Below are 22,522 nucleotides of genomic sequence, written 5' to 3' on the forward strand. Positions count from 1 at the left end.
GCTGCTGCAAGGACAGGAGTTGGGAGTCAGGTAGAGGAAGGTGGACTTTGATTCTTTAAGGCCCTACGCCAGTGGGTAAACCATAAAAAGGAGCGAAGTGAGCCCTTGGCGTCTGACCTCCTGCCTCGAGTAAAGCTGAGATTCCTTCCGCAATTTCAGAGGAATGCTGCTCTATGACATCTGGCTTAAGGGCTAAATAGTCCACAGTGTTTTGTGACCACCTGTGATGTAGCCGGCACTGTGTTAGAAAACAGCGAATGCGGGAAAGTGGGACCTGCATTGGGCTGGCAACCATGACTTCTGTCCCAACTCCCAACTGGGGCATGTCACTGCCCTGAAGCGTGGTGTGGGCTACCGGAGCTCTTCTTTGGTTTGGAATTGAGGCAGTTGGGGGCTCCATGAGTACAGAGGAGGGAGCATGGGAACTCACTTGTGCTAGAGTTCACAGAATGAAAATCTCTTTCATCCATCCTCACGGTTTCAGAGGTGAGCAGACAGTCTGGAATTATCTAAGGCTGATCTCATGTTATAATGAAATAGAATGAAATGAGGAAAAGGGCAAGAAACCTCATCTTTCTTTTTTTTTTTTTTTTTTTTTTTTGATGGAGTTTCACTCTTGTTGCCCAGGCTGGAGTACAATGGTGCAATCTCGGCTCACTGCAACTTGAACTCTGCCTCCTGAGTTCAAGCGATTCTCCTGCCTCAGCCTCCCGAGTAGGTGGGATTACAGGCATGCGCTACCACTCCAGGGTAATTTTGTATTTTTAGTAGGGATGAGGTTTCTCCATGTTGGTCAGGCTGGTCTTGAACTCCTGACCTCAGGTGATCTGCCCGCCTCGGCCTCCCAAAGTGCTGGGATTACAGGCGTGAGCCACTGCGCCCGGTCAAGAAATCTCATCTTTCTATGCAGCTTTGGGAGTGACTGGCACAGGACGATGATGTTTAGAAAGCAAATCAAGCAGCCTAGTCCATCATCCTAGGGGAAGTCAGGGGACCTGCTCAGGAAGGACAGACACACCTTGCTGCCCTGGACAGCATCCGACAGCGGGAGAGTGTCCTGGGGGTCTGGCTATCTCTGACTCAGATTAGCAGCGATGAGAGGAACTGACAGCTCGTGTCAGCCTCTCTCTGGGGCCCTCACGGAGAGGGTACTGTCACCCTTGTCTGGCACTACAGTGGGTCAGGAGTCTTCGGTCAGTCAGAAGGGAGACGCTGACCAACAGGACATCCTCTCCATTCTCCCCAGCTCCACCAGTAGCATGGATGGTGAGAAATGAGTCTCCGATGGAGGAACCTGAAGCAGATTCTGCAGAAAAGGTGACTCATGCCAGGGCTCTCACCTTTCCGAGGCCCTAGGAGCCCCACTTAGCTCATCTGTGCCTCTGGAGGAACCGCGGACCCTGGACCTGCAGAGGCGCCCTTTTGAGGATACTGGAGCTAGAGGCTTCTTCCAGCCCTCTTCTCAGAGGGCATGTTCTTGCTCTTGTGAACATTTCATTCCTTCATCGAGAAACTGAACACTCCAATCCCCAAAGGAGAACAGAGACAACTGCTGATTTCCACAGGTGGAAGAGACGAAAGCCAGAACATTCTCCTGGTTTCATGAGAAAGTGCTGGGGTTTTATTGTTTGTGTGATTTGATTGATCTGAATATGTGGCTTTCAGTCTGGCTTTGAAACCCTTCAAGATCCCCAGAGGGGCTGGGAGCAGTGGCTCGTGTCTGTAATCCCAGCACTTTGGGAGGCCAAGGCAGATGGATCACTTGAGGTTAGGAGTTCGAGATCAGCCTGGCCAACATGGTGAAACCCCATCTCTACTAAAAATACAAAATTAGCCGGGTATGGTGGCAGGTGCTTGTAATCCCACCTACTCAGGAGGCTGAGGCAGGAGAATCACTTGAACCCAGGAGGCGGAGGTTGCAGTGAGCTGAGATGGTGCCATTTGCACTCTAGCCTGGGCAACAGAGCAAGACTCCATCTCAAAAAAATTTTTTTTAAATAAAAAATCAAGCTTAATGTAAAAGACATTTAGTTAGCATTTTTTAAAAAAAAAGTTTTGTAGCTGCAAGCAAGTTTGAAAACTACAAGTCTGCTGCTTCAGTTGCATATACATATATACATACATGTAATACATATACATATATATAATATATTTATTTATTTATTTATTTATAATAGTAGCTGAGATTATAGGCACCAACCACCAAGCCCCGCTAGTTTTTGTATTTTTAGCAGAAATGGGGTTTCACCACATTTGTTAGGCTGGTCTCGAACTCCTAACCTCAAGTGATCCACCTGCATCAGCCTCCCAAAGTGCTGGGATTACAGGCATGAGCCACTGCACCCGGCCCCGACATTCTCCTTATGTACACAGCGACATAAGTCTCGTTTTGGGAGAACAGAGAGAAATCCGTCCATTCATTCCACAAAATATTTTTTGAGCACTTCCTTTGTGCCAGGTACAACTATGCATCATGAAAAATAAAAAGGTCTAGTAATGACTGCCATTGCCCTTAAGGAGATTGTGCTTGGGGGCACAGGTGACACCACGGCAACCAGTTCAGAGGAAGCATTTTGAAGTGAAGTCTAGGCTTCTGTCCTTGAATGACTTCATTCCAATCAGATGTAGCTACAGACCCATTCTCTTCAAGACTTCTCTTTCTCGTTTTTTATTTAAACCTATATGTATTTTAATATAGAGAACTTTTTTCATGAAACAACTTGCAGGACTAACTTAGGGTTAATTAGAATATCTTCAACAGGCTGGGAGCAGTGGCTCATACCTGTAATCCCAGCACTTTGGAAGGCCAAGACCGGAGGATCATTTGAGGTCAGGAGCTCGAGACTAGCCTGGCCAGGCTAGTGAAATGCCATCTTTACTAAAAATACAAAAAAAAAAAAAAAAAATTAGCTAGGTGTGGTGACACATGCCTGTAATCCCAGCTACTCAGGGGGCTGAGGCACAAGAATTGCTTGAACGGGGGAGATGGAGGTTGCTGTGAGCCAAGATTGTGCCACTGCACTCCAGTTTGGGCGACAGAGAAAGACTCCACCTCAGAAAAAAATAAAAAAAGGATATCTTCAACAGTTTGCTGTAAATCATAATTATAATAAAAGTCCAAGGCCGGGCGTGGTGGCTCATGCCTGTAATCCCAGCACTTTGGGAGGCTGAGGTGGGCAGATCACGAGGTCAGGAGATCGAGACCATCCTGCCTAATACAGTGAAACCCTGTCTCTACTAAAAATACAAAAAATTAGCCGGGCGCGGTGGGGGGCGCCTGTAGTCCCAGCTACCTGGGAGGCTGAGGCAGGAGAATGGCAGGAACCCGGGAGGCAGAGCTTGCAGTAAGCCGGGATCATGCCACTGCACTCCAGCCTGGGCAACAGAGCCAGACTCCATCTCAAAAAAAAAAAAATTTTTTTTTAATTAAAAAAAACAAAAATCCATTAAATTTGCACTGTTAAGACTTATAATTTAAAAGGTTATTTAACAAATAACAAAAATAAGACCCTACTTTTTTCTCTAGACTTACTTTCAGCACCTTCAGCTTATGAAGCTTTCTTGGTCCCATCCTCTTAGTCTTTTCCCTCCAAACAAACTATTCTATCCAGCTGGGCCACCTTGATCCATTGGGGGGTTTTAGCATAGAGTGTAACAGCTGCATGCTTGATTTGGTTTGTCCCTTCTGGCTGTTTTCCCTCTTTCATGAGGGGCTGCTCATTTAACAAGAAGGCTATAATGTGTAACAAGAGCAAAAAGTAAGGCTTTGTTGCATTAAGCCGCTGTGATTTGAGGTTTGTTTGTTACTACAGCATACTCTCACCCATCCTGACTAATACAATCCCATCCACCCTTGTGTCCTGGGCAAACGGTTTCTCATCCTATAGCTCAAATGTCCCTCCCAGTCTGTGAAACCATGTTCCACTCCCCTAGGGAGGGGTAGAGTCTCTTTCCTCTGGACCATCCTTAATTGTAGCACACAATAATTTTCATCGGATTTTTCTGTGTGGCTTATAAGTGTCTTGCAAGCAGAAGTTATAGCTATATATATTCATATACAAGTGTTTGTTGATGGACTAAATGAATGCTTGTATTTAGAAATTGCTTCCTAAAGCCTACTGTTCAGAGCTCATTTCTGAGCTGCAAAGACACAGTCTGTCACGTAAAAGTGACATGGTGCAATCAGCAGCATCTGCCCAACAACTCGAGCTAGGTATGCAAGCTTGAAATCAAGGCAGTGAGGAGAGAGAGTCCAAAAGGTTTCTTTCAGACTCCAATAGTCAGTGCCCTGTGAGCATAGCTGGACCAGAAAGAGACCTTCCTTGGCCAGTGTCAGGAAAAACAGCACAGTCCTCCACATTGAAACAATTTGTTAGCATTTACAAGTTCACATTTTTCTGTATTTTAACTTCTAATTGGTTTCCTCTTTTGTGCTAAGAATGCCATCTGTCCCTTTGACAGGTTTTTGGATTTGATACCACTTACCAGGAAATATGACCATTATAAGCATTGTAAGAGGATTCAAAAGTGTCCATCCCAAACAGCCCTGTTTTAGGAACTCCATACAGGATCCCACATTTTTCATGTGTAGAGGTTTTACCATTTTTCAAGCCCCTACCCCACAGAATAAAGTCCTTTTCCTCTACAATTTCTTAGAGCTCATAACATACAGCAAAGTAACATACATGGCCCCATTTTGATTGTAGATTTCCTGTCTTCTCTGTTGCAATTAAAAGAATATTATTATCCCTATTTGTAGGTAAGAAAACTGAGGCTGATGGAAATGGATGTGCCTAAGATCATATAGAAATAATAGAACCAGGTCATCAAACTTCACTTCTGAATCTAAGCCCACTGCTCTACAGATATCTTTTCCTTATGGAATAAAAGCAGGGATAGGGCTCATTATTCCGATTTTATGGACCAGGAGAAGTTAATGGACCAATCTAAAATTCCTCAAGAAGTAAGACACAATTCTAAGCTTGAAGAACTCCAGTCCTCTCTCCAGGTGATCCTGTGTTCTTACTAGGACTACCAGTACCTTCTTTCAAGCCTAAAGTTACTTGTTTACGGACAAGCCAAGAAGAGTAAAGGGGCGTGGCCCAGAGAGATTTCCAGTTGAAGAAAGAATGATTCACCAGCCCCATTAAAGCAAAGAGCCATTTTCTGCAGGCTCCCCCAGGACCCACGTGCTGTGGTTTATTGCTGTGGGGTACATGGAGCCCCTGCAAGAGGGCTGGGACTAGAAGGAAGGGAAGGAACTAACCTTTACTGAACATCCATTATAAAGCAGACACTTTACAGATGGCTACTTCATGTAATCCTCGCATGATACTAAAAGAAAGATGAAAAAAACGGCCCGGTGTAGTGGCTCATGCCTGTCATCTCAGTACTTCGGAAGGCCGAGGTGGGTGGATCACTTGAGGCCAGGAGTTTCAGATCAGCCCAGCCAACATGGTGAAGCCCCTTTTCTACTAAAAATACAAAAAAAAAAAAAAAAAAATTATCTGGGCGTGGTGGCTCGAGCCTGTAATCCTAGCTACTCAGGAGGCTAAGGCACAAGAATTACTTGAACCTGGTAGGCGGGGGTTGCAGTGAGCCAAGATGGTGCCACTGCACTCTGGCCTGGGCAACAGAGTGAGATTCTGTCGAAAGGAAGGAAGGAAGGAAGGAAGGAAGGAAGGAAAGGAAGGAAGGAGGAGGGAAGGAAGCAGGAAGAAGAAGGAAGGAAGGAAGGACAGGGGAAGGAATGGGAAGGAAAGAAGTCCCGTACTAGGTATTTCTTCTTTCTTGTCAGGTGTTTCTTGGGAGGGGACGGCGCCGGCCTGCTAAGGTCCTAAATCCTTCTTAAGGAATTCCTGACGAGGGAGTTTTTACCCCTCCGTGCGCCCTCATGCCTCAAAAAGAAGGCCCCTCCCATTGCATCCCTTAAGCGTGACCAGGTCACTGCGTGTCCTGGTGTCTGGTTGTCTCTTTCCAGCATCTGCTGCAGCAGATGATGTAGAAGATGGAAAGGCAACATGGGAAAGGGTCCTGCACTCAGGAACTCCTCATCCTGTTAGGGAAGTCACACACACACACACATGAATCTGATAAAGAATCCCTGTGGCCAGGCACGCTGGCTCACGCCTGTAATCCCAGCTCTTTTGAGATACTGAAGCGGGAGGTCACCTGAGGTCAGGAGTTCGAGACAAGCCTGTCCAACATGGAGAAAGCCCGTCTCTACCAAAAATACAAAAATTAGCCGTGCGTGGTGGCACACGCCTGTAATCCCAGCTACTCAGGAGGCTGAGGCACAAGAATCACTTGAACCTGGGAGACAGAGGTTGCAGTGAGCAGAGATTGTGCCACTGCACTCCAGCCTGGGAGACAAGAATTAAAAAAAGAAAAAAGAACCCCCTTGTTGGCGGCAGGCAATATAAGATTAATGGAGATTTGGGGCAGAGAACGAGTAGGGTTAGGGGAAGGGAGGACGAGATTCCTTTCAGGACAGTCTCCAGCTGAACTTTGAGGAAATAATTTGAATAAGCAGAAATGAAAGGAAAAGACTTTCTAGGCCAGAAGTAGCAGCTTCTGGAAATGAGCAGATAGAATCACTGGTATTTACCAGTGATTGTTATCTGAGTCCAAGGAAACTGAAAGGGCCAGCAGGCAGATTCCTAGCAATTCCACTCAGATATTGAGGTGGCCAGGGCCGTCCGTGGGGCTGCAGGAGTGTATCCAGCATTATAGGAAAATGAAATTAGCAAGAATCAGTGGGTGAGATCAGCCATCTACTAAGTAATCACCTGAGGAGAAGATCCGAAAACTGCAGCACAGAGCAAGGTGATCTGGATACAGCCAAAGCACGTCATTGTGCCTGGAAAGTAATCCCAGGAAAAGGAGATCCCTTTCCTTCATAGAGAGCCTGCCTGTTCCAAGGGGCAGCGCCAAATGGACTCAAAGGCCAGATCTGGCATCAGAGTTCCTCGTAGCCCTTACAGGTTTCTACTAAGATGAGGATCCCCTAATTGTGAACCATTCCATTGCACTGACAAATTCAAGTTTGAGGTCCACAAGGGGAAACCTATTTCCCCTCAAACCCCATACCCGTGGAGCCTGGCCCTGAGCAGCTGCCTCCAGGGACATCTTTCCCATTTTGACTTTTAGCATAAGGAAACTAAGGGGAATGAGAATTCCAACTCCACAGCGGCAATACCACTGTCCATTTCCCGCAGCTCTTCATGGTTTGCAGTGCATTTTGACTCACTCCATTAGTCCGCTCTCAAGTCTATGTAATGCATGAAGCTGGAGGGAAGTCTTCACAGTGGAAGGGGTCTTTGAGCTGCCTCCAAGGATGCAAAATTAGTCTCTGAGGGCAGTCCAGGATCTGCTGGACACTTCCATTTTCTAAGTCAGTAATCAAATTACTGGCATTAAATGAAGATAATTTTTGTTTTAAATCTAATTATGTATGCCATTACAAATAAAACTTCCCACCTCCAACTCTCTCAATGGTGGGTCTCAAACTCTCCTCCAGCCTCAGATGTCAAAAAACTATGCATTTTGCCTTGGGCACATCCAACATCATATATGTTGAATGGCTTTGATGGGCTTGATTCTAATCTTAATTAAAGCAGTGCCCGTTTTGGTCCATCTTGGTCTCTTTGAACCCACTCTCAGCTGACTCAGTTCAATAGTAGTTTGGTGGGAAAAATGCCAACTGTCCTGGGAAACAAAGGAGAAATTTGGGAGTGACTTTAGGCTTCACAAAAGGGTCCCTTACGTCACTTGAAATGATTAACTTTACTGAAGAGTAGCAAAATTATTTTTGAAAAATAAAAACAAAGAAATTAAATTTGCTCATAACCCCACTGCTTTAAAAAAAAAAAAAAAAAAAAAAGGTATAGACCAGGCGTGGTGGCTCATGCCTGTAATCCTAGCAATTTGGGAAGCTGAGGTGGGTGGATTACTTGAGGTCAGGGGTTTGAAATCAGCCTGGCCACCAAAGTGAAACCCTGTCTCTACTAAAAATACAAAAATTAACCTGGTGTGGTGGCATGTGCCTGTAATCCCAGCTACCAGGGAAGCTGAGGCAGGAGAATCACTTCAACCAGGGAGGTGGAGGCTGAGTGAGCCGAGACTGTGCCATTGCACTCCAGCCTGAGCAATAAAGCGAGACCCCATCTCAAAAAAAAAAAAAAAAAAAAATTAGGCAGGCATAGTGGCGGGTGCCTATAATCTCAGCTACTGGGGAGGCTGAGGCACAAGAATCACTTGAACCTGGGAGGCAGAGGTTGCAGTGAGCCAAGATCACGCCACTGCACTCCAGCCTAGATGAAACTGTCTAAATAAATAAATAAATAAATGTATGTTATATCAAGTCCAAAGTTTCTCCCTCCACTTGACTGATTCTCTTCTTCAAAGTAAACCACTGTTCTCAATTTGTTACTGGGTTGATGCAGATATATCTAAGTACATATATATCCAAAATGCCAGACAGATTGACCTATACCTTGCTTATTTTCCTTCAAGTTCACGAACATTTCCCAAGTCTATAACTACAGATCTAACACATTATTTCTTGTGGGTGTATGTAATTCCACTGCATGGATATGTTACATACCATTCTCCTGTTTAATTTGCTTTTGTTATGGATATTGAGATTGCTTATAGTATTTTTGTTATTGAGAATGATGCAGCCACACACATTCTTATTTATATGCTTTTGTGTGTTTGTCTTATTATTTCTCGTAGGATGGATCCTGAAGAGTGGAACTGCTTTTCCTCTTAGGGCAGGCACACCAACAGTGTATGTGAGGCCCCTGCCCCCACTCCTCAGGCTGGCCAGTACTTTGGGACAATCTGCTAGACCCAAAAACGTTAATCTCATTGAGATTTAATTTGCATTCTCCTGACTACCGGTGAAGTTGAGCATCTTTTCATATGTTTATTGACAATTTACATTTCTTATTCAGTAAATTACCTACTCATATCCTAGAGTCATATTTCTGTCTGCCTGTTTTTTTCTATTCAATTTGTGGGAGCTCTTTGTATACCTGGGATATAATCTTTGACTCAATATATGGCAAGAATTTTCTATTACTGTTGTCATCTTTTTATTGTAGTAAAATTCTTACATCCAGCACCCCCACCCCTCCCTCTCCCGCCTTTTTTTTTTTTTTTTGCATTTGGGTTAGGCAGAGAGCTAGCTTTACTGTTTTCCAAATGAAGTAAATCAATCCCAAAGATTTTAAAATTATTTAATCAGTAAAAATGTACACATTTTGAGGGAGAAGGTGTGAAGATCCTAGGAAAAACTGGGCTGTTATCCCTGAAGATAGACCCAGTAGATCTTTTTCCTTTTTTTTCTTTCTTTTGAGACAAGGTCTCACTCTGTCATCCAGGCTGGAATGCAGTGGCGTGATGATGGCACACTGCAGCCTTGATCTCCCTGGGCTCAGGTGATCTTTCTGCCTCAGCCTCCCAAGTAGCTGGGACCACAGGCATGCACCCACCACGCCCAGCTAATTTTGATATTTTTTGTAGAGACGGGGTTTCACCATGTTGCCTAGGCTAGTCTCAAACTCCTGGGCTCAAGCCATCTGCCCTCCTCAGACTCTTGAAGTGCTGAGATTACAGGCAGAAGCCACCACACCTGGCCAACCCAGCAGATCTTTAATTCACAATCTGGAAAAACCATTTAGAGGCTGTTGCTCTCTTAGCTGGTCATGGTTTGGGCCCTTCTCAACGTGTGTATGTGTATGTTGTTTCTTTGTGTGTGTGTCTTAGTAAAGAGGAGATATGTAAACAAAAATATTCTCCTCCCTCAAAAATCGCCTGACTTAATCATAAGCCAAACCCTGTATATAACTCTATCCTAGCAGTTGGTCATTAGATTGAGGCATCCATTTCAGATGTGGGTCTCCCTCCCTGGTCCACAGTGAGCTCCTTGCAGCCTGCGCCTTAACTTACCTCTGTTTCAAACCTCCCCAGGGGCTCAGACACAGTAGTAGATGGGTATTGTCTCAGTCCATTTTGTGTTGCTATAACATAATAGCACAGACTGTGTAATTTATAAAGAAAGGAAATGTATTTCTCACGTTTCTGGAGGCTGAGAAGTCCAAAATCAAGGTGCCAGCAATCGCTGAGGGCCTTCATGGTGTACCATCCCCTGGCAGGAAAAAGGAAGAGAGAGTAAGAGATCAAACTCCCAGCCTCAAGCCCTTTTATAATTAGCATTAATCCATTCACAAGAGTGGAACCTTCACGACCTAAACACCTCCCATTAGGTCCTGACACAGGAATAATACAAGGTGGCTGCAGAATAATAGAAAATTTCAGGCAGCAATTTCACATGACTAGCAAAGGGAAACTGTTGAAATAGCTGCAGAGGCCATGGGCTGACAAGACCCTGAAGAATAGAGTGTGGACCAAGCTGGCTAAGACCCACTGAACTCAGCAAGGCACTGGATTTGACCTAGGTTTCTCCTAGGACCTCATTATACACTCATTAACATACTAAATCACACACCCCACCAGCATCGTGAGAGTTTCGAGAAGACCCACATTTGCTGTAAAAATAGGTAGTGTCACAGTTCTGAGAAATCTCCACCTTTTTCTAGGAATGATCATGAATATTCCACCTCTTGGTTAAAGAAACTCATAAAGGTAGCAGCCCCAAACCCCCTTTCATGTGAGTCTCTCGAGTACACCCGCATTCCCTTTTCTTGAGTGTTTACTTTTCCCTTTGCAATAAATTGTACTTTCACTGTTTTCCAACTGGTCTTCGAATTCATTCTCTTGACAATGTCAAGAGGCTGGACACTGGCTGGGGACTAGATCCCACTGGTATTTGGGGACCTCCCTTCCAACACTGTTGAACTGGGGTTTAAATTTTCAACATGGGCCAGGCGCAGTGGCTCAAGCCTGTAATCCCAGCACTTTGGGAGGCCGAGATGGGCAGATCACGAGGTCAGGAGATCGAGACCACCCTGGCTAACATGGTGAAACCCCGTCTCTACTAAAAAATACAAAAAACTAGCCGGGTGAGGTGGCGGGTGCCTGTAGTCCCAGCTACTCGGGAGGCTGAGGCAGGAGAATGGCGTAAACCCGGGAGGCGGAGCTTGCAGTGAGCTGAGATCCGGACACTGCACTCCAGCCTGGGCGACAGAGCGAGACTCCGTCTCAAAAAAATAAATAAATAAATAAATTTCCAACATGTGCTTTTGTCGGGGGACACATTGAAACTACGGCAGTACTGAACAAAACCTTGGCTTTGAAGCCATATGAAGACTTGTTTTGTGTGTATTCACATAGTTGAAGTATTTCAACATTTTTAAGAGATTTTCAGGCTTCTCTATAAGCAGACTAAGAATCAGCATTAGCATGTTTTCTCCATGTACAAAGTCTTTTATCTTTCTACTTACAAATGAAGGTAACCGATAAATATTTGTTGCATTTTATCATTCTGTTAACCTTCTGATTCAGACTTGTCAGTAATTACTGGCTTGCATTAAAAGCAGGAGATTAGAGACTGAGGTCCAGGAAGTATAAATGATTTGCTCAAAGGCATGTAGAGTAACCAGGTCTCCTGTCCCTCTGTCCCTCTCTTCTGCTACACCTTGTCCCTCAACAAAGGGTGAATGACCTACTGATGGTCATTCATCTGATGAGAAAGGACAAAGGCAAGGCTTTGACTCTGAGCAACTGAACCCATCCTGGCCTATTTTCACAGTCCTGCCACGGAAGACCTGGCTGCCTTAAAAGGACTCATTCAGTGATCTTGGTCTTGAACAATACCATGAGTACTTACTATATACAGGTATGCTGCTGTGCCCTGAGGATCCCCTCTGGAGCAAAACTGACCCAGGTCATCACAGGTTAGCGAGGGAGAGTGAGCCTGTCTCCTACAGTGTCACCGAAGTGAGCACTGAACAAATACTCCCAGGCATAGATCATGACAAATGGAGGTGAGTGCTGGGCGGGAAAGGACAGGATGCTAGGCGAGAATTCAGCAGGAGGGCTTGATGTCGATTAGGGGGCTAGGGAAAAGCAGAAGTGGGGCTGTAAAGGGCTTTTGCAAAGGTGAAGCCTTTTACATTTGTGAGGGAAATAACAATAATAAAGGTGCTTGGAAGGGCAGCTCATCCGCATTCATGGGCCTCTTCCTAGAACTCTGGGAATCTTTCTCCTTATAGCTCTGTAGGCATCCAGGGTCAGGGCTGGAAAGGTCTTCACAAATGCTAATCTGTGAGCATTTTATGGGCTGCCCGCTGACCCTCAGCATCCTCCTCCTTAACTAGATCCGATGGTGAGTTGAAGAGGTGGGGGCGATGGAGAATGGCATTTCCAGTTTGGAGAAAAAAGTGAGGGGGAGGTGGGGAAGCCTTCCCACCCCAATCCCAGGGCCAGGTTTCCCTCCCTCCACGCAAGCCTAAGGGATGTTTTCAAGGCAAAATCCCACCTCACTGTGTATTTGGTTGTGAAGGGGGGTGTCCAGGAGACCAGGACTGTTCTTGGGGGAGAGTTTGGCGGGCAGGGGCAGTAATGTCTGATCCCCTGCAGACAAATGCACCTGTAAGAAAGCTAGACCAGCGTGAAGTAAAGCCAGGATTTGATGGTGGAGGGAAGGGAGGGACCAATGCTGCTGCTGGACAGAGAGGTGTTATTGTCCCCGGAAGAATATCATGTCGTGGTCATCATAATAATAATAGCTGACACAACTATTATGGGCTGAAGACTTATGAGAGCTTTCATAACTCTCAGGTAAGAGGCACTACGAACTCCATTTCACAATTGAGGAAACTGAGGCACAAAGAAACGAAGTAGTGACAGCAGCTTTCCTTTTTCCCTTCAACAATTCGGAATCAAGCTTTTTGAGCCGAGGCTGGGTCTCAGGAGGTGTGGACAGCAGTTCCATCTCTGGAAATCAGATTCGTCTGCCCATAATTGGGGAGAATGGTGACTTTGAAAAGGTTAACTTGGGAGCCCTAGGGACCGCTGCAGGGAACGTACGCCCATTCCCCCTCGGAAGCAGAGCCAGGCCGCCTCCCCTCCGCGGCGGTGAGGACTCGTGGACAGTCCCACGGGGATGGCGGGAGACTTGCGGAGTGGCCGCCCTCCAGGTCCGCGCCGAGGCCGGGCAGCTCCGCTTTCTGCTCAGTCTCCGCGAGGTGTCGCCTTCGGCCGAAGAAACCACCGCGGCGCCACCCTCGTAGCTCGCACTTATTTATTTATTTTCAAACAAGGGGGGCGCCCCTCTCCTTTCAATTCGAAACTAGAAACATCCAGAGGTCTTGTTCCTAAGGGGGCGCGTCCTCTCCCTGCTATTTTGCACCTTCGGACTAGCCTTCTTTCGGAATTACACAGGAGCAACCTCTCTGCAAGGCCTTGCTCAACGTCGGCCTCGCGCTCAGCTGCACAACACGCAGTCAAAGCGGGGGCTGGGTTAGAAGCATCGGTCTCCCCTCCCCAACACACACCCCCGGAGCTTTCCGTAATTTTTTTTTTTTTTCTTTTAATGACAAGCAATTGCCAGGCCCGCAGGGTGGGTGCTGCATTGCACCGCTCGGCGCGCAGCTGGTTCTGAGTGCAGCCGGTGCAAGCCCGGGGGTCCAAAAGGGCGGGAGGAGCACACCCCGGGCTTCCCAGCTTTGCAGCCTTCTCTCTGCAAAGAAAAGCAAGTGGCTTTTGGCGCGAAAGCCTTGGCGCCTCCCCTGATTTTTATGGAAATCAGGAGGGCGGGGTAAAGCCGCTTTCCTCTCCTTTCTCCCTCCCCCTTGTCTGCGCCACAGCCCCCTTCTCTCCCCGCCCCCCGGGTGTGTCAGATTTTTCAGTTAATAATATCCCCCGAGCTTCAAAGCGCAGGCAGTGACAGTCATCTGTCTGGACGCGCTGGGTGGATGCGGGGGGCTCCTGGGAACTGTGTTGGAGCCGAGCAAGCGCTAGCCAGGCGCAAGCGCGCACAGACTGTAGCCACCCGAGGACACCCCCGCCCCCCGGCCCACCCGGAGACACCCGTGCAGAATCGCCTCCGGATCCCCTGCAGTCGGCGGGAGGTAAGGAGCAGGGCTTCCAAACCGCCCTGGCGCCCAGGGAGCGACGAGCGCCGGGGCCAAGCAAGCCCTGGACGGGATTGCGACGTGCGCACCGGGCGCCCGAATATGCCCGGGGGACTGTTTCTGCTTCCGAAACAAAACCATCTCTGGGTTTTCCCAGAAAAGCCAGTTCCAGCCCCGAAGCCATCCTGGCTAGAGGAGACCCGCCCTAATCCTTTTGCAGCCCTTACCGGGGGGAGTAATGGCTTCTGCGAAAAGAAATTCCCCCTGCTCTAGAAGATCTGTCTGTGTTTGAGCTGTCGGAGAGCCGGTGCGTCCCCACCCTAGGCTGGGGTTCTTCTCCAAAGGGTGCCCCTGGAGGAAGAAGACGGGAGGTTAGGCAGGGCGAGGCCACCGCGGTCGTAATCTGGGTCACGGCTGCTCCAGCTCGGAGGAGAGGCGGCTCTCCCGGTGACCCTCCTCGCGCGGGCGCCCCTGCACCATTCCCGAGAACAGGGGCTCAACCTCCCCCTCCCTGGAAGAAGACGTTGTTGGGGGTTTGGAAGAGCAGGAATGGGCTTAGAGAGGTTCCAGATAAGCTATCGGTAGGAGTATCCCTGCAGCGGGTGAATGCCGAGGGGAAGGATTTGTGGATATGGGTGTCTGTTGTTGGTCTCTGTCTAGAGAAAGGCTTTTTCATTTGCAAAGTTTCCTAAATCCCCTGCTATCATTTGCACTCCCGAGGCTGCATTTTTACAAAGGGGGTAGAAGTACTCCCAATACCATACCCGGTAGCTGTGTCGGAGAGCCCAGCTCTCCTGAGCAGCCAGCCCCACACCGCTGCGAGTGGGGTTGTCTGCGTGCTCGTGAGAGCTAGAATTCTGCAGCCTGGAACAACCCCCTCCCCCAGGCAGTGCCTTGTGTGAATGAAATGGCAGTTTCCAAAGTTGCGGAGCCACGCCACCACCCCCTGCATCTGCATGCCCCCTCCCACCCCCTGTCGTAGACAGCTTGTACACAAAAGGAGGGAGGGAGGTAAGGAGCGAGAGGCACAACTTCCTCCACCTTCGGGAGCCGTGGGCAGAGTGGGGGGCTTGGAGGGAAGATTGGGGAACCGGGTTAGAGGGGGCGCCCATTGCCTATCCCCTCAGTCTGCTCCGTTTGCCCACCCTCTCCGGTGTGTCTGTCGGTTGCAGTGTTGGAGGTCGGCGCCGGCCCCCGCCTTCCGCGACCCCCTCGGGAAGGAAGCACCCCCGGTATTAAAACGAGCGGGGCGGAAAGAAGCGTTCAGTCGCCGGCCGGGAGGCGAGCCGATGCCGAGCTGCTCCGCGTCCACCATGCCGGGCATGATCTGCAAGAACCCAGACCTCGAGTTTGACTCCCTGCAGCCCTGCTTCTACCCGGACGAAGATGACTTCTACTTCGGCGGCCCCGACTCGACCCCCCCGGGGGAGGACATCTGGAAGAAGTTTGAGCTGCTGCCCACGCCCCCGCTGTCGCCCAGCCGTGGCTTCGCGGAGCACAGCTCCGAGCCCCCGAGCTGGGTCACCGAGATGCTGCTCGAGAACGAGCTGTGGGGCAGCCCGGCGGAGGAGGACGCGTTCGGCCTGGGTGGACTGGGTGGCCTCACCCCCAACCCGGTCATCCTCCAGGACTGCATGTGGAGCGGCTTCTCCGCCCGCGAGAAGCTGGAGCGCGCCGTGAGCGAGAAGCTGCAGCACAGCCGCGGGCCGCCGACCGCCGGTTCCACCGCCCAGTCCCCGGGAGCCGGCGCCGCCAGCCCTGCGAGTCGCGGGCACGGCGGGGCTGCGGGAGCCGGCCGCGCCGGGGCAGCCCTGCCCGCCGAGCTCGCCCACCCGGCTGCCGAGTGCGTGGATCCTGCGGTGGTCTTCCCCTTTCCTGTGAACAAGCGCGAGCCAGCACCCATGCCCGCAGCCCCGACCAGTGCCCCGGCGGCGGGCCCTGCGGTCGCCTCGGGGGTGGGTGTCTCCGCCCCAGCCGGGGCCCCGGGGGTCGCCCCTCTGCGCCCAGGCGGCCGCCAAACCAGCGGCGGCGACCACAAGGCCCTCAGTACCTCCGGAGAGGACACCCTGAGCGATTCAGGTAAAGAACGAACTCGGGTCCGGCTGCCTCCCTGGGGCACTGGACCCCGGGTCGCGTCCCCTTTGTTAGTGCTTGGGGAGCATTTTGTCTTGGCCTGGGGAGCATTTTGGAGGCAGTGCTGGGGGCAGAGAGGTCCTGTTTCCTCCAAGTCTGTCCTCGGGGTAAAGAGAAGGGGCTGAGAGAAGGCCACTGCAAAGGGTGTTCTCCAATTCTCGCCTTTACTAAAGTTCCTTCCACCCTCTCCTGCGGAGCTCTCCTCTAGGCCATCAGGGGCCCTCACCCCGTTCCCCCCACCCCCCATCTTTTGTAGCGCAGCCTGAGGAATAAAATTGGAGAAAGTTGGTGGCTAAACCGGGTGTGGGTTTAGGAGGTTGCTGGGTGCATTGCCTGGACAGAAACCTGTTAGCGCAAGGGTGAAAGGGACTCTCCGGCCCAGGTCAGGGGAGGGAAAGACATCCCGAGAAGATACAAGGGCTGTGCAAAGCCCTTTTTAAGGCGCAGGAACTTATAGGAGGGTTGCACAGATGGCTAGAGCCGGTTTTCTTTTCTTTTCTTTTTTTTTCTTTTTCAAATGTCGGTACCCTTCCCCCATCCTCGGTGGGTGGTGGGCTATTTGCTCCTGGTGCGTGGCCAGCAGGCGGCGATATGCGAGTCCAGCAGGCGGGCCCGGGATCTGAAAGGCTGGGGGTTGGGGGGGGCACCCTCCCTCCATTCAGCAGCTGGCCGCAAGTGCAGCAGCAGTTGTGTACATTCTTAAGGGGCCTCCTCTTTCCAATGTGCAGTGAAAACTGGCTCCAGTTTTGTCTTCCATCCTGAATTCCAGGCCTAATTTGAGATGTGAGTTGTATCTGTAACCCAGTGCCCTTGAAGGCGAGGGCAGGCACTCAGCAGCCTCCCCAGGAATGCTCGCATCCTGGGAGGACTCACTGGTTAGTTCTATTGTGTGCATTTGTCTGTGCCTTAAGCTGAAGGGAAGGATTAAAACCAGGCCTTTCCCTGGGGGTCTGGATGAACAGAACTCAACCCAAAGAGTGGCATTGCCTTGTCCTTGGAGTAGGGAGCTGGGACCACCCCCGCCTTGGACTTTGAAAATCAGTGTTTTCAGAATGCAGGTGGAAACAGTCCTAAATTTACTTCTGGGCTGAGGAGAGATCTTTGAGGCTCCTGGAAGGAAACTTGGTGATAAGCCTCCAGTTTGAAACGGCTCTGTCCCTTTAATGTCTGCGCCTTGACAGCTTTCGGTGAGGAAGCACTTCCTTCCAACAGCTGTCTTCTTGGCAGAAAACCAAAACATTGGCTTAAAGGGACCTACAGACTGGAACAGCCTCACATTTCGGCTTTAGAACAAATCCCACAATTGTTCAGCTTTCCGGTCCCCTTCAGATCAAGCAGAAGATGTGTTTTGATTTTCATGCTTGTATTTTAAACAATAATTTTCTACCTCAGCGTGGTAGTCAATGAGGAGAGAGGGGAAGAATGCACACATGATGCTACACGTTTTTGTTGTTGCTGTTGTTATTGGTGGCTTTGAGGAGAGCTGCTCCCATTTGGGGGTTTATACCAACTGTGGATTATGGCTTTGTAGTTAAGACTTGATCTTTGTTAAATGAAAAACTGCTTACTGTATAAAACTCAGGTTTGTGGATGAAAAGTTGTTTTTCTTCTTCAGTTAATTAAATTGTTCCTCTAGTTTGTTTAAGGACTTAAAATCAAACACAACCATGTGTAAATTGCTAAATGAGGCTCCTAAAATGAGAGGCCTCAACTCTTTAAGTGTGGAGCTAGAAATGTAAATAAGTCCACCGGGCAGACTGCTGATTATGATAAAAGCTACCATTTACTGAGCATCTGTCTACTAGGCGCAGCTCTATGCTAAGTCTACATTTTATCTGTCAAAGTGGTATCCCCATTTAATAGCCGAGGAAACAGAGGCTTAGAAAGGCTGGGTAACTTGACCAGGGTCATGCAACTAGTCTGCGGTGGAGCCAGGATTCTGTCTGACCCTGAAGGCCAAGTTATTTATATTTATTTCTACTACCTGCTAAAGTCTTGAATGGAGACTGAAAGCACAGTTGGGGAATGGGGAAGGAAAGCATACTTATATGTACACACATACATGTATATGTATGCATGTATGTTTCTCTTGTTTTGTCTTTTTGATATGGAGTTTTGCTCTTGTTGCCCAGGCTGGAGTGCAGTGGTGTGATCTGGGCTCAATGCAACGCCTGCCCCCCGAGTTCAAGTGATTCTCCTGCCTCAGCCTCCCGAGTTAGCTGGGATTACAGGAGCATGCCACCACACCCAGCAAAGTTTTGTATTTTTAGTAGAGGCGGGGTTTCACCATGTTAGCCAGGATGGTCTCAATCTCCTCATCTCAGGTGATCCTCCCACAAAATTTAAAGAGATCTAAAACATACATAACTGTCCACATCTACGTTGATGGACCCGTAAAAATAGCACACTCTGTGCCAGGGTCTGCCGGAAGAGACAGATAGCACATATATAATAACATGAATATATATGAATTTCATTCAAATGGTTCTCACGTGAGAGTAACTGGCATCTTGTTCTCAGATGATGAAGATGATGAAGAGGAAGATGAAGAGGAGGAAATTGACGTGGTCACTGTGGAGAAGCGGCGTTCCTCCTCCAACACCAAGGCTGTCACCACATTCACCATCACTGTGCGTCCCAAGAACGCAGCCCTGGGTCCCGGGAGGGCTCAGTCCAGCGAGCTGATCCTCAAACGATGCCTTCCCATCCACCAGCAGCACAACTATGCCGCCCCATCTCCCTACGTGGAGAGTGAGGATGCACCCCCCCAGAAGAAGATAAAGAGTGAGGTGTCCCCACGTCCGCTCAAGAGTGTCATCCCCCCAAAGGCTAAGAGCTTGAGCCCGCGAAACTCTGACTCGGAGGACAGTGAGCGTCGCAGGAACCACAACATCCTGGAGCGCCAGCGCCGCAACGACCTTCGGTCCAGCTTTCTCACCCTCAGGGACCACGTGCCGGAGCTGGTAAAGAATGAGAAGGCCGCCAAGGTGGTCATTTTGAAAAAGGCCACCGAGTACGTCCACTCCCTCCAGGCCGAGGAGCACCAGCTTTTGCTGGAAAAGGAAAAATTGCAGGCAAGACAGCAGCAGTTGCTAAAGAAAATTGAACACGCTCGGACTTGCTAGACGCTACTCAAAACTGGACAGTCACTGCCACTTTGCACATTTTGATTTTTTTTAAACAAACATTGTGTTGACATTAAGAATGTTGGTTTACTTTCAAACCGGTCCCCTGTCGAGTTCGGCTCTGGGTGGGGAGCAGGACCACCAGTGTGGGGTTCTGCGGGGACCTTGGAGAGCCTGCATCCCAGGATGCTGGGTGGCCCTGCAGCCTCCTCCACCTCACCTCCATGACAGCGGTAAAAGTTGGTGACGGTTGGGAGCCTCTGGGGCTGTTGAAGTCACCTTGTGTGTTCCAAGTTTCCAAACAACAGAAAGTCATTCCTTCTTTTTTAAAATGGTGCTTAAGTTCCAGCAGATGCCACATAAGGGGTTTGCCATTTGATACCCCTGGGGAACATTTCTGTAAATACCATTGACACATCCGCCTTTTGTATACGTCCTGGGTAATGAGAGGTGGCTTTTGCGGCCAGTATTAGACTGGAAGTTCATACCTAAGTACTGTAATAATACCTCAATGTTTGAGGAGCATGTTTTGTATACAAATATATTGTTAATCTCTGTTATGTACTGTACTAATTCTTACACTGCCTGTATACTTTAGTATGACGCTGATACATAACTAAATTTGATACTTATATTTTCGTATGAAAATGAGTTGTGAAAGTTTTGAGTAGATATTACTTTATCACTTTTTGAACTAAGAAACTTTTGTAAAGAAATTTACTATATATATATGCCTTTTTCCTAGCCTGTTTCTTCCTGTTAATGTATTTGTTCATGTTTGGTGCATAGAACTGGGTAAATGCAAAGTTCTGTGTTTAATTTCTTCAAAATGTATATATTTAGTGCTGCATCTTATAGCACTTTGAAATACCTCATGTTTATGAAAATAAATAGCTTAAAATTAAATGATGCAACTCAACCTTTTCCTTCCTGGCACTATACTTTGTCCCTTAAGAAGCAACCATAAATAATCCATAACTTATAGAGGGGATTTGGTTTCCATAAATAGCCCTTTTTGCACCTGTACAATCCTGGTTGGGGGGCCTGAGTCATTGTTGCCACTTAAGGTGGAGGAAACTGAGTTTGGGGAAATTTCCAAGATTATGCAGAATAGAGATGCTACTAGTGAGTATTCTGTGCATTGTAGCAATGGCACTGGACAGTTTGCAGAGCACTTCTGTATAGTGTGGCTCCTTAGATCAGTCCCTGTAAAAGCAGTCACAGGGTTGTTTAACTTGCTTGTATTGGGCTTTGGTAGTATTTGCCCCATTGGCAGACAGTCTTCTATTTTAACATAGAGCACAGTTTGTCTCCAAGAATTCATTGTTAAAAACCTTTCCTAGGATCTGTGGAGGTTCTAGGCTAAGCATGGTAAGCAGAATAAAAAGATGGAAATGGGTTCCTCCCTTCAATGAACTCCATCTGATTCACCAACGTGTAATTAATGAAGTGACAGTTATGTAGTCCAGAGCAAGTTCCAGGTGCAGGAGAGACCCTGGGGTCACAATGGAGACCCCATATGGGTGGTGTAGCTCCCCACTAGCCATTCCTATCACACAGCAGTGTCTGGCTACTCCTGTGGAGACGGGATCAATCTTGCAGGCTCCAGAAGACAGCCAAGACTTACTTGTTAGGGAGGTTTCAGATCGTTTACCTGTTGGGACGTAAGACCCTTGCTTGTAAGCAGCTTCTCAGAACTAAAAGTGTACAAATAACCTATTTCTCTTTTGAGTGTCAGCTTGTACTCGGTTATTTCTCTAGGGTTTTGTTTATCTCAGATTTTTAACTGTGAGCTGAAAAAGAAAAAAAAAAGGCCTTTTGCTTCGCTGAGAAGAAAGCAGGTCCAGAGATGAGACAGCTTTGCTTGCCTGGCCACACAGTTTGTCGGGGCAGAAATGGGAGACACCAAGCCATGTGTCCTTGTCTGCTTTGGTCATTTTATTTTTTTATTATTTTTTTCTTTTGAGATGGAGTCTCACTCTGGTGCCCAGGCTGGAGTGCAGTGGCGCAACCTCAGCTCACTGCAACCTCCACCTCCTGGGTTCAGGCGATTCTCCTGCCTTAGCCTCCTGAGTAGCTAGGAAGACAGGTGCATGCCACCACACCTGGCTAATTTTTTGCATTTTTAGTAGAGACAAAGTTTCACCATGTTAGCCAGGATGGTCTCGATCTCGTGACCTTGTGATCCACCTACCTCGGCCCCCCAAAGTGCTGGAATTGCAGGCATGAACCACTGTGCCCAGCCACTTTGGTCATTTTATAAAGGCAAGTAGGAGTTCAGAACTCGAGTTTGAGATGTGAGATAGGTGAGACTACCATGTACATCTTTCTGATGGTCTTGCCATGTAGAAAATAGAAAAAATGCCCTTTAATTCTCCTAGTCCCCATCCCCAGACTAAAAATAATGCACCTTTTCTTTTTGAATTGTCATTCAAAAAGCTTCTGTTCGTTTGCATTTTATAGGCCCCAAATCACTCACAGCTTCTGCCCCTCTGTGTATGCAAGAGGCAAAAGAAAGTTAAGCAACCTCACGTTAATTGTGCACCTAAGATTCTTGAAGCCCAGCTCAGTCATCCCAATTTCTCTATTTGTGATTCCCATAAGGAGCCTACCTGAGTGTGTCCAGTGAAATGGAATGCTTAACTGTGAAGAAAGAAAACTGTTCATATGAATGAGGCCACTAAACTACAATTCCTCCTATGCTCTCTTTTTGCTCTGGCTGCTGGGAAGCTCAGAGCCAAATTCCACCCCCTCTAACATCTCCAGTGGTCATTCTCTTCTAAATGTTTATGGTTTCTTGTTTTTCATTGTTAGGTTAGTCATCTTTTTAACGTATATAATGTAGTATATAATATGAAATGTTTTTGCATTAGGTGGACCACACATATGCACCTAAAGTATTAAACTAAAGTGAAAAAAATCCCGTATTTGCCTTTTCTGACCTAGCTGAGGGAATGTCACCAAATTTAGCTCTGTAATTATCTATAAAGTAATTGCTGTAGTCACAGAAGAATTGAGCTAGTTGTTTCAATAACATGAGAAACCATCTCTGCATTCCAAGAGCAGTTTTGAGACCGGGAAAGAGCTCTACATCATTTAGATCAATAAATCATAGAGATGAGACGCAGCACAGAGATCATCCCATTGAAATTCATTTCACAGAATGGGAGTGCGGGATCCCACCTGGAATTAATGGCTTTACCCAGGGAGAATAGAACCAGG

General features: G+C 48.0%; 1 protein-coding gene and 1 long non-coding RNA gene across 2 annotated transcripts; one reads left to right on the forward strand and one right to left on the reverse strand.

Annotated features, from left to right (window-relative positions):
- Window positions 1-9,227: 9,227 nt before the first annotated feature.
- Window positions 9,228-14,952, reverse strand: LOC115894371. Its single transcript, XR_004054501.1, has 4 exons — window positions 14,802-14,952; window positions 14,270-14,393; window positions 11,795-12,023; window positions 9,228-10,153 (listed from the first exon to the last, which is right to left on the reverse strand). It is a non-coding gene; the product is annotated as an uncharacterized LOC115894371 (long non-coding RNA).
- MYCN (MYCN proto-oncogene, bHLH transcription factor) lies at window positions 13,850-20,206 on the forward strand. The gene is made up of 3 exons (XM_010354670.2): window positions 13,850-14,039; window positions 15,215-16,121; window positions 18,696-20,206. The coding sequence occupies exons 1-3, from the start codon at window positions 13,884-13,886 to the stop codon at window positions 19,298-19,300; spliced, it is 1,668 nt and encodes a 555-aa protein (XP_010352972.2). The 5' UTR covers window positions 13,850-13,883; the 3' UTR covers window positions 19,301-20,206.
- Window positions 20,207-22,522: the final 2,316 nt, after the last annotated feature.

The sequence above is a fragment of the Rhinopithecus roxellana genome, chromosome 17, assembly GCF_007565055.1.
Source record: "Rhinopithecus roxellana isolate Shanxi Qingling chromosome 17, ASM756505v1, whole genome shotgun sequence".
NCBI classification, from domain to species: Eukaryota; Metazoa; Chordata; class Mammalia; order Primates; family Cercopithecidae; genus Rhinopithecus; species Rhinopithecus roxellana.

Coding starts and splice junctions, on each gene's coding strand:
- MYCN (XM_010354670.2), top strand. CDS start 13,884: ATGCGGGGGGCTCCTGGGAACTGTGTTGGAGCCGAGCAAGCGCTAGCC. Junction 14,040..15,214: donor TCCCCTGCAGTCGGCGGGAG/GTAAGGAGCAGG, acceptor TGTCGGTTGCAG/TGTTGGAGGTCGGCGCCGGC. Junction 16,122..18,695: donor GGACACCCTGAGCGATTCAG/GTAAAGAACGAA, acceptor TCTTGTTCTCAG/ATGATGAAGATGATGAAGAG.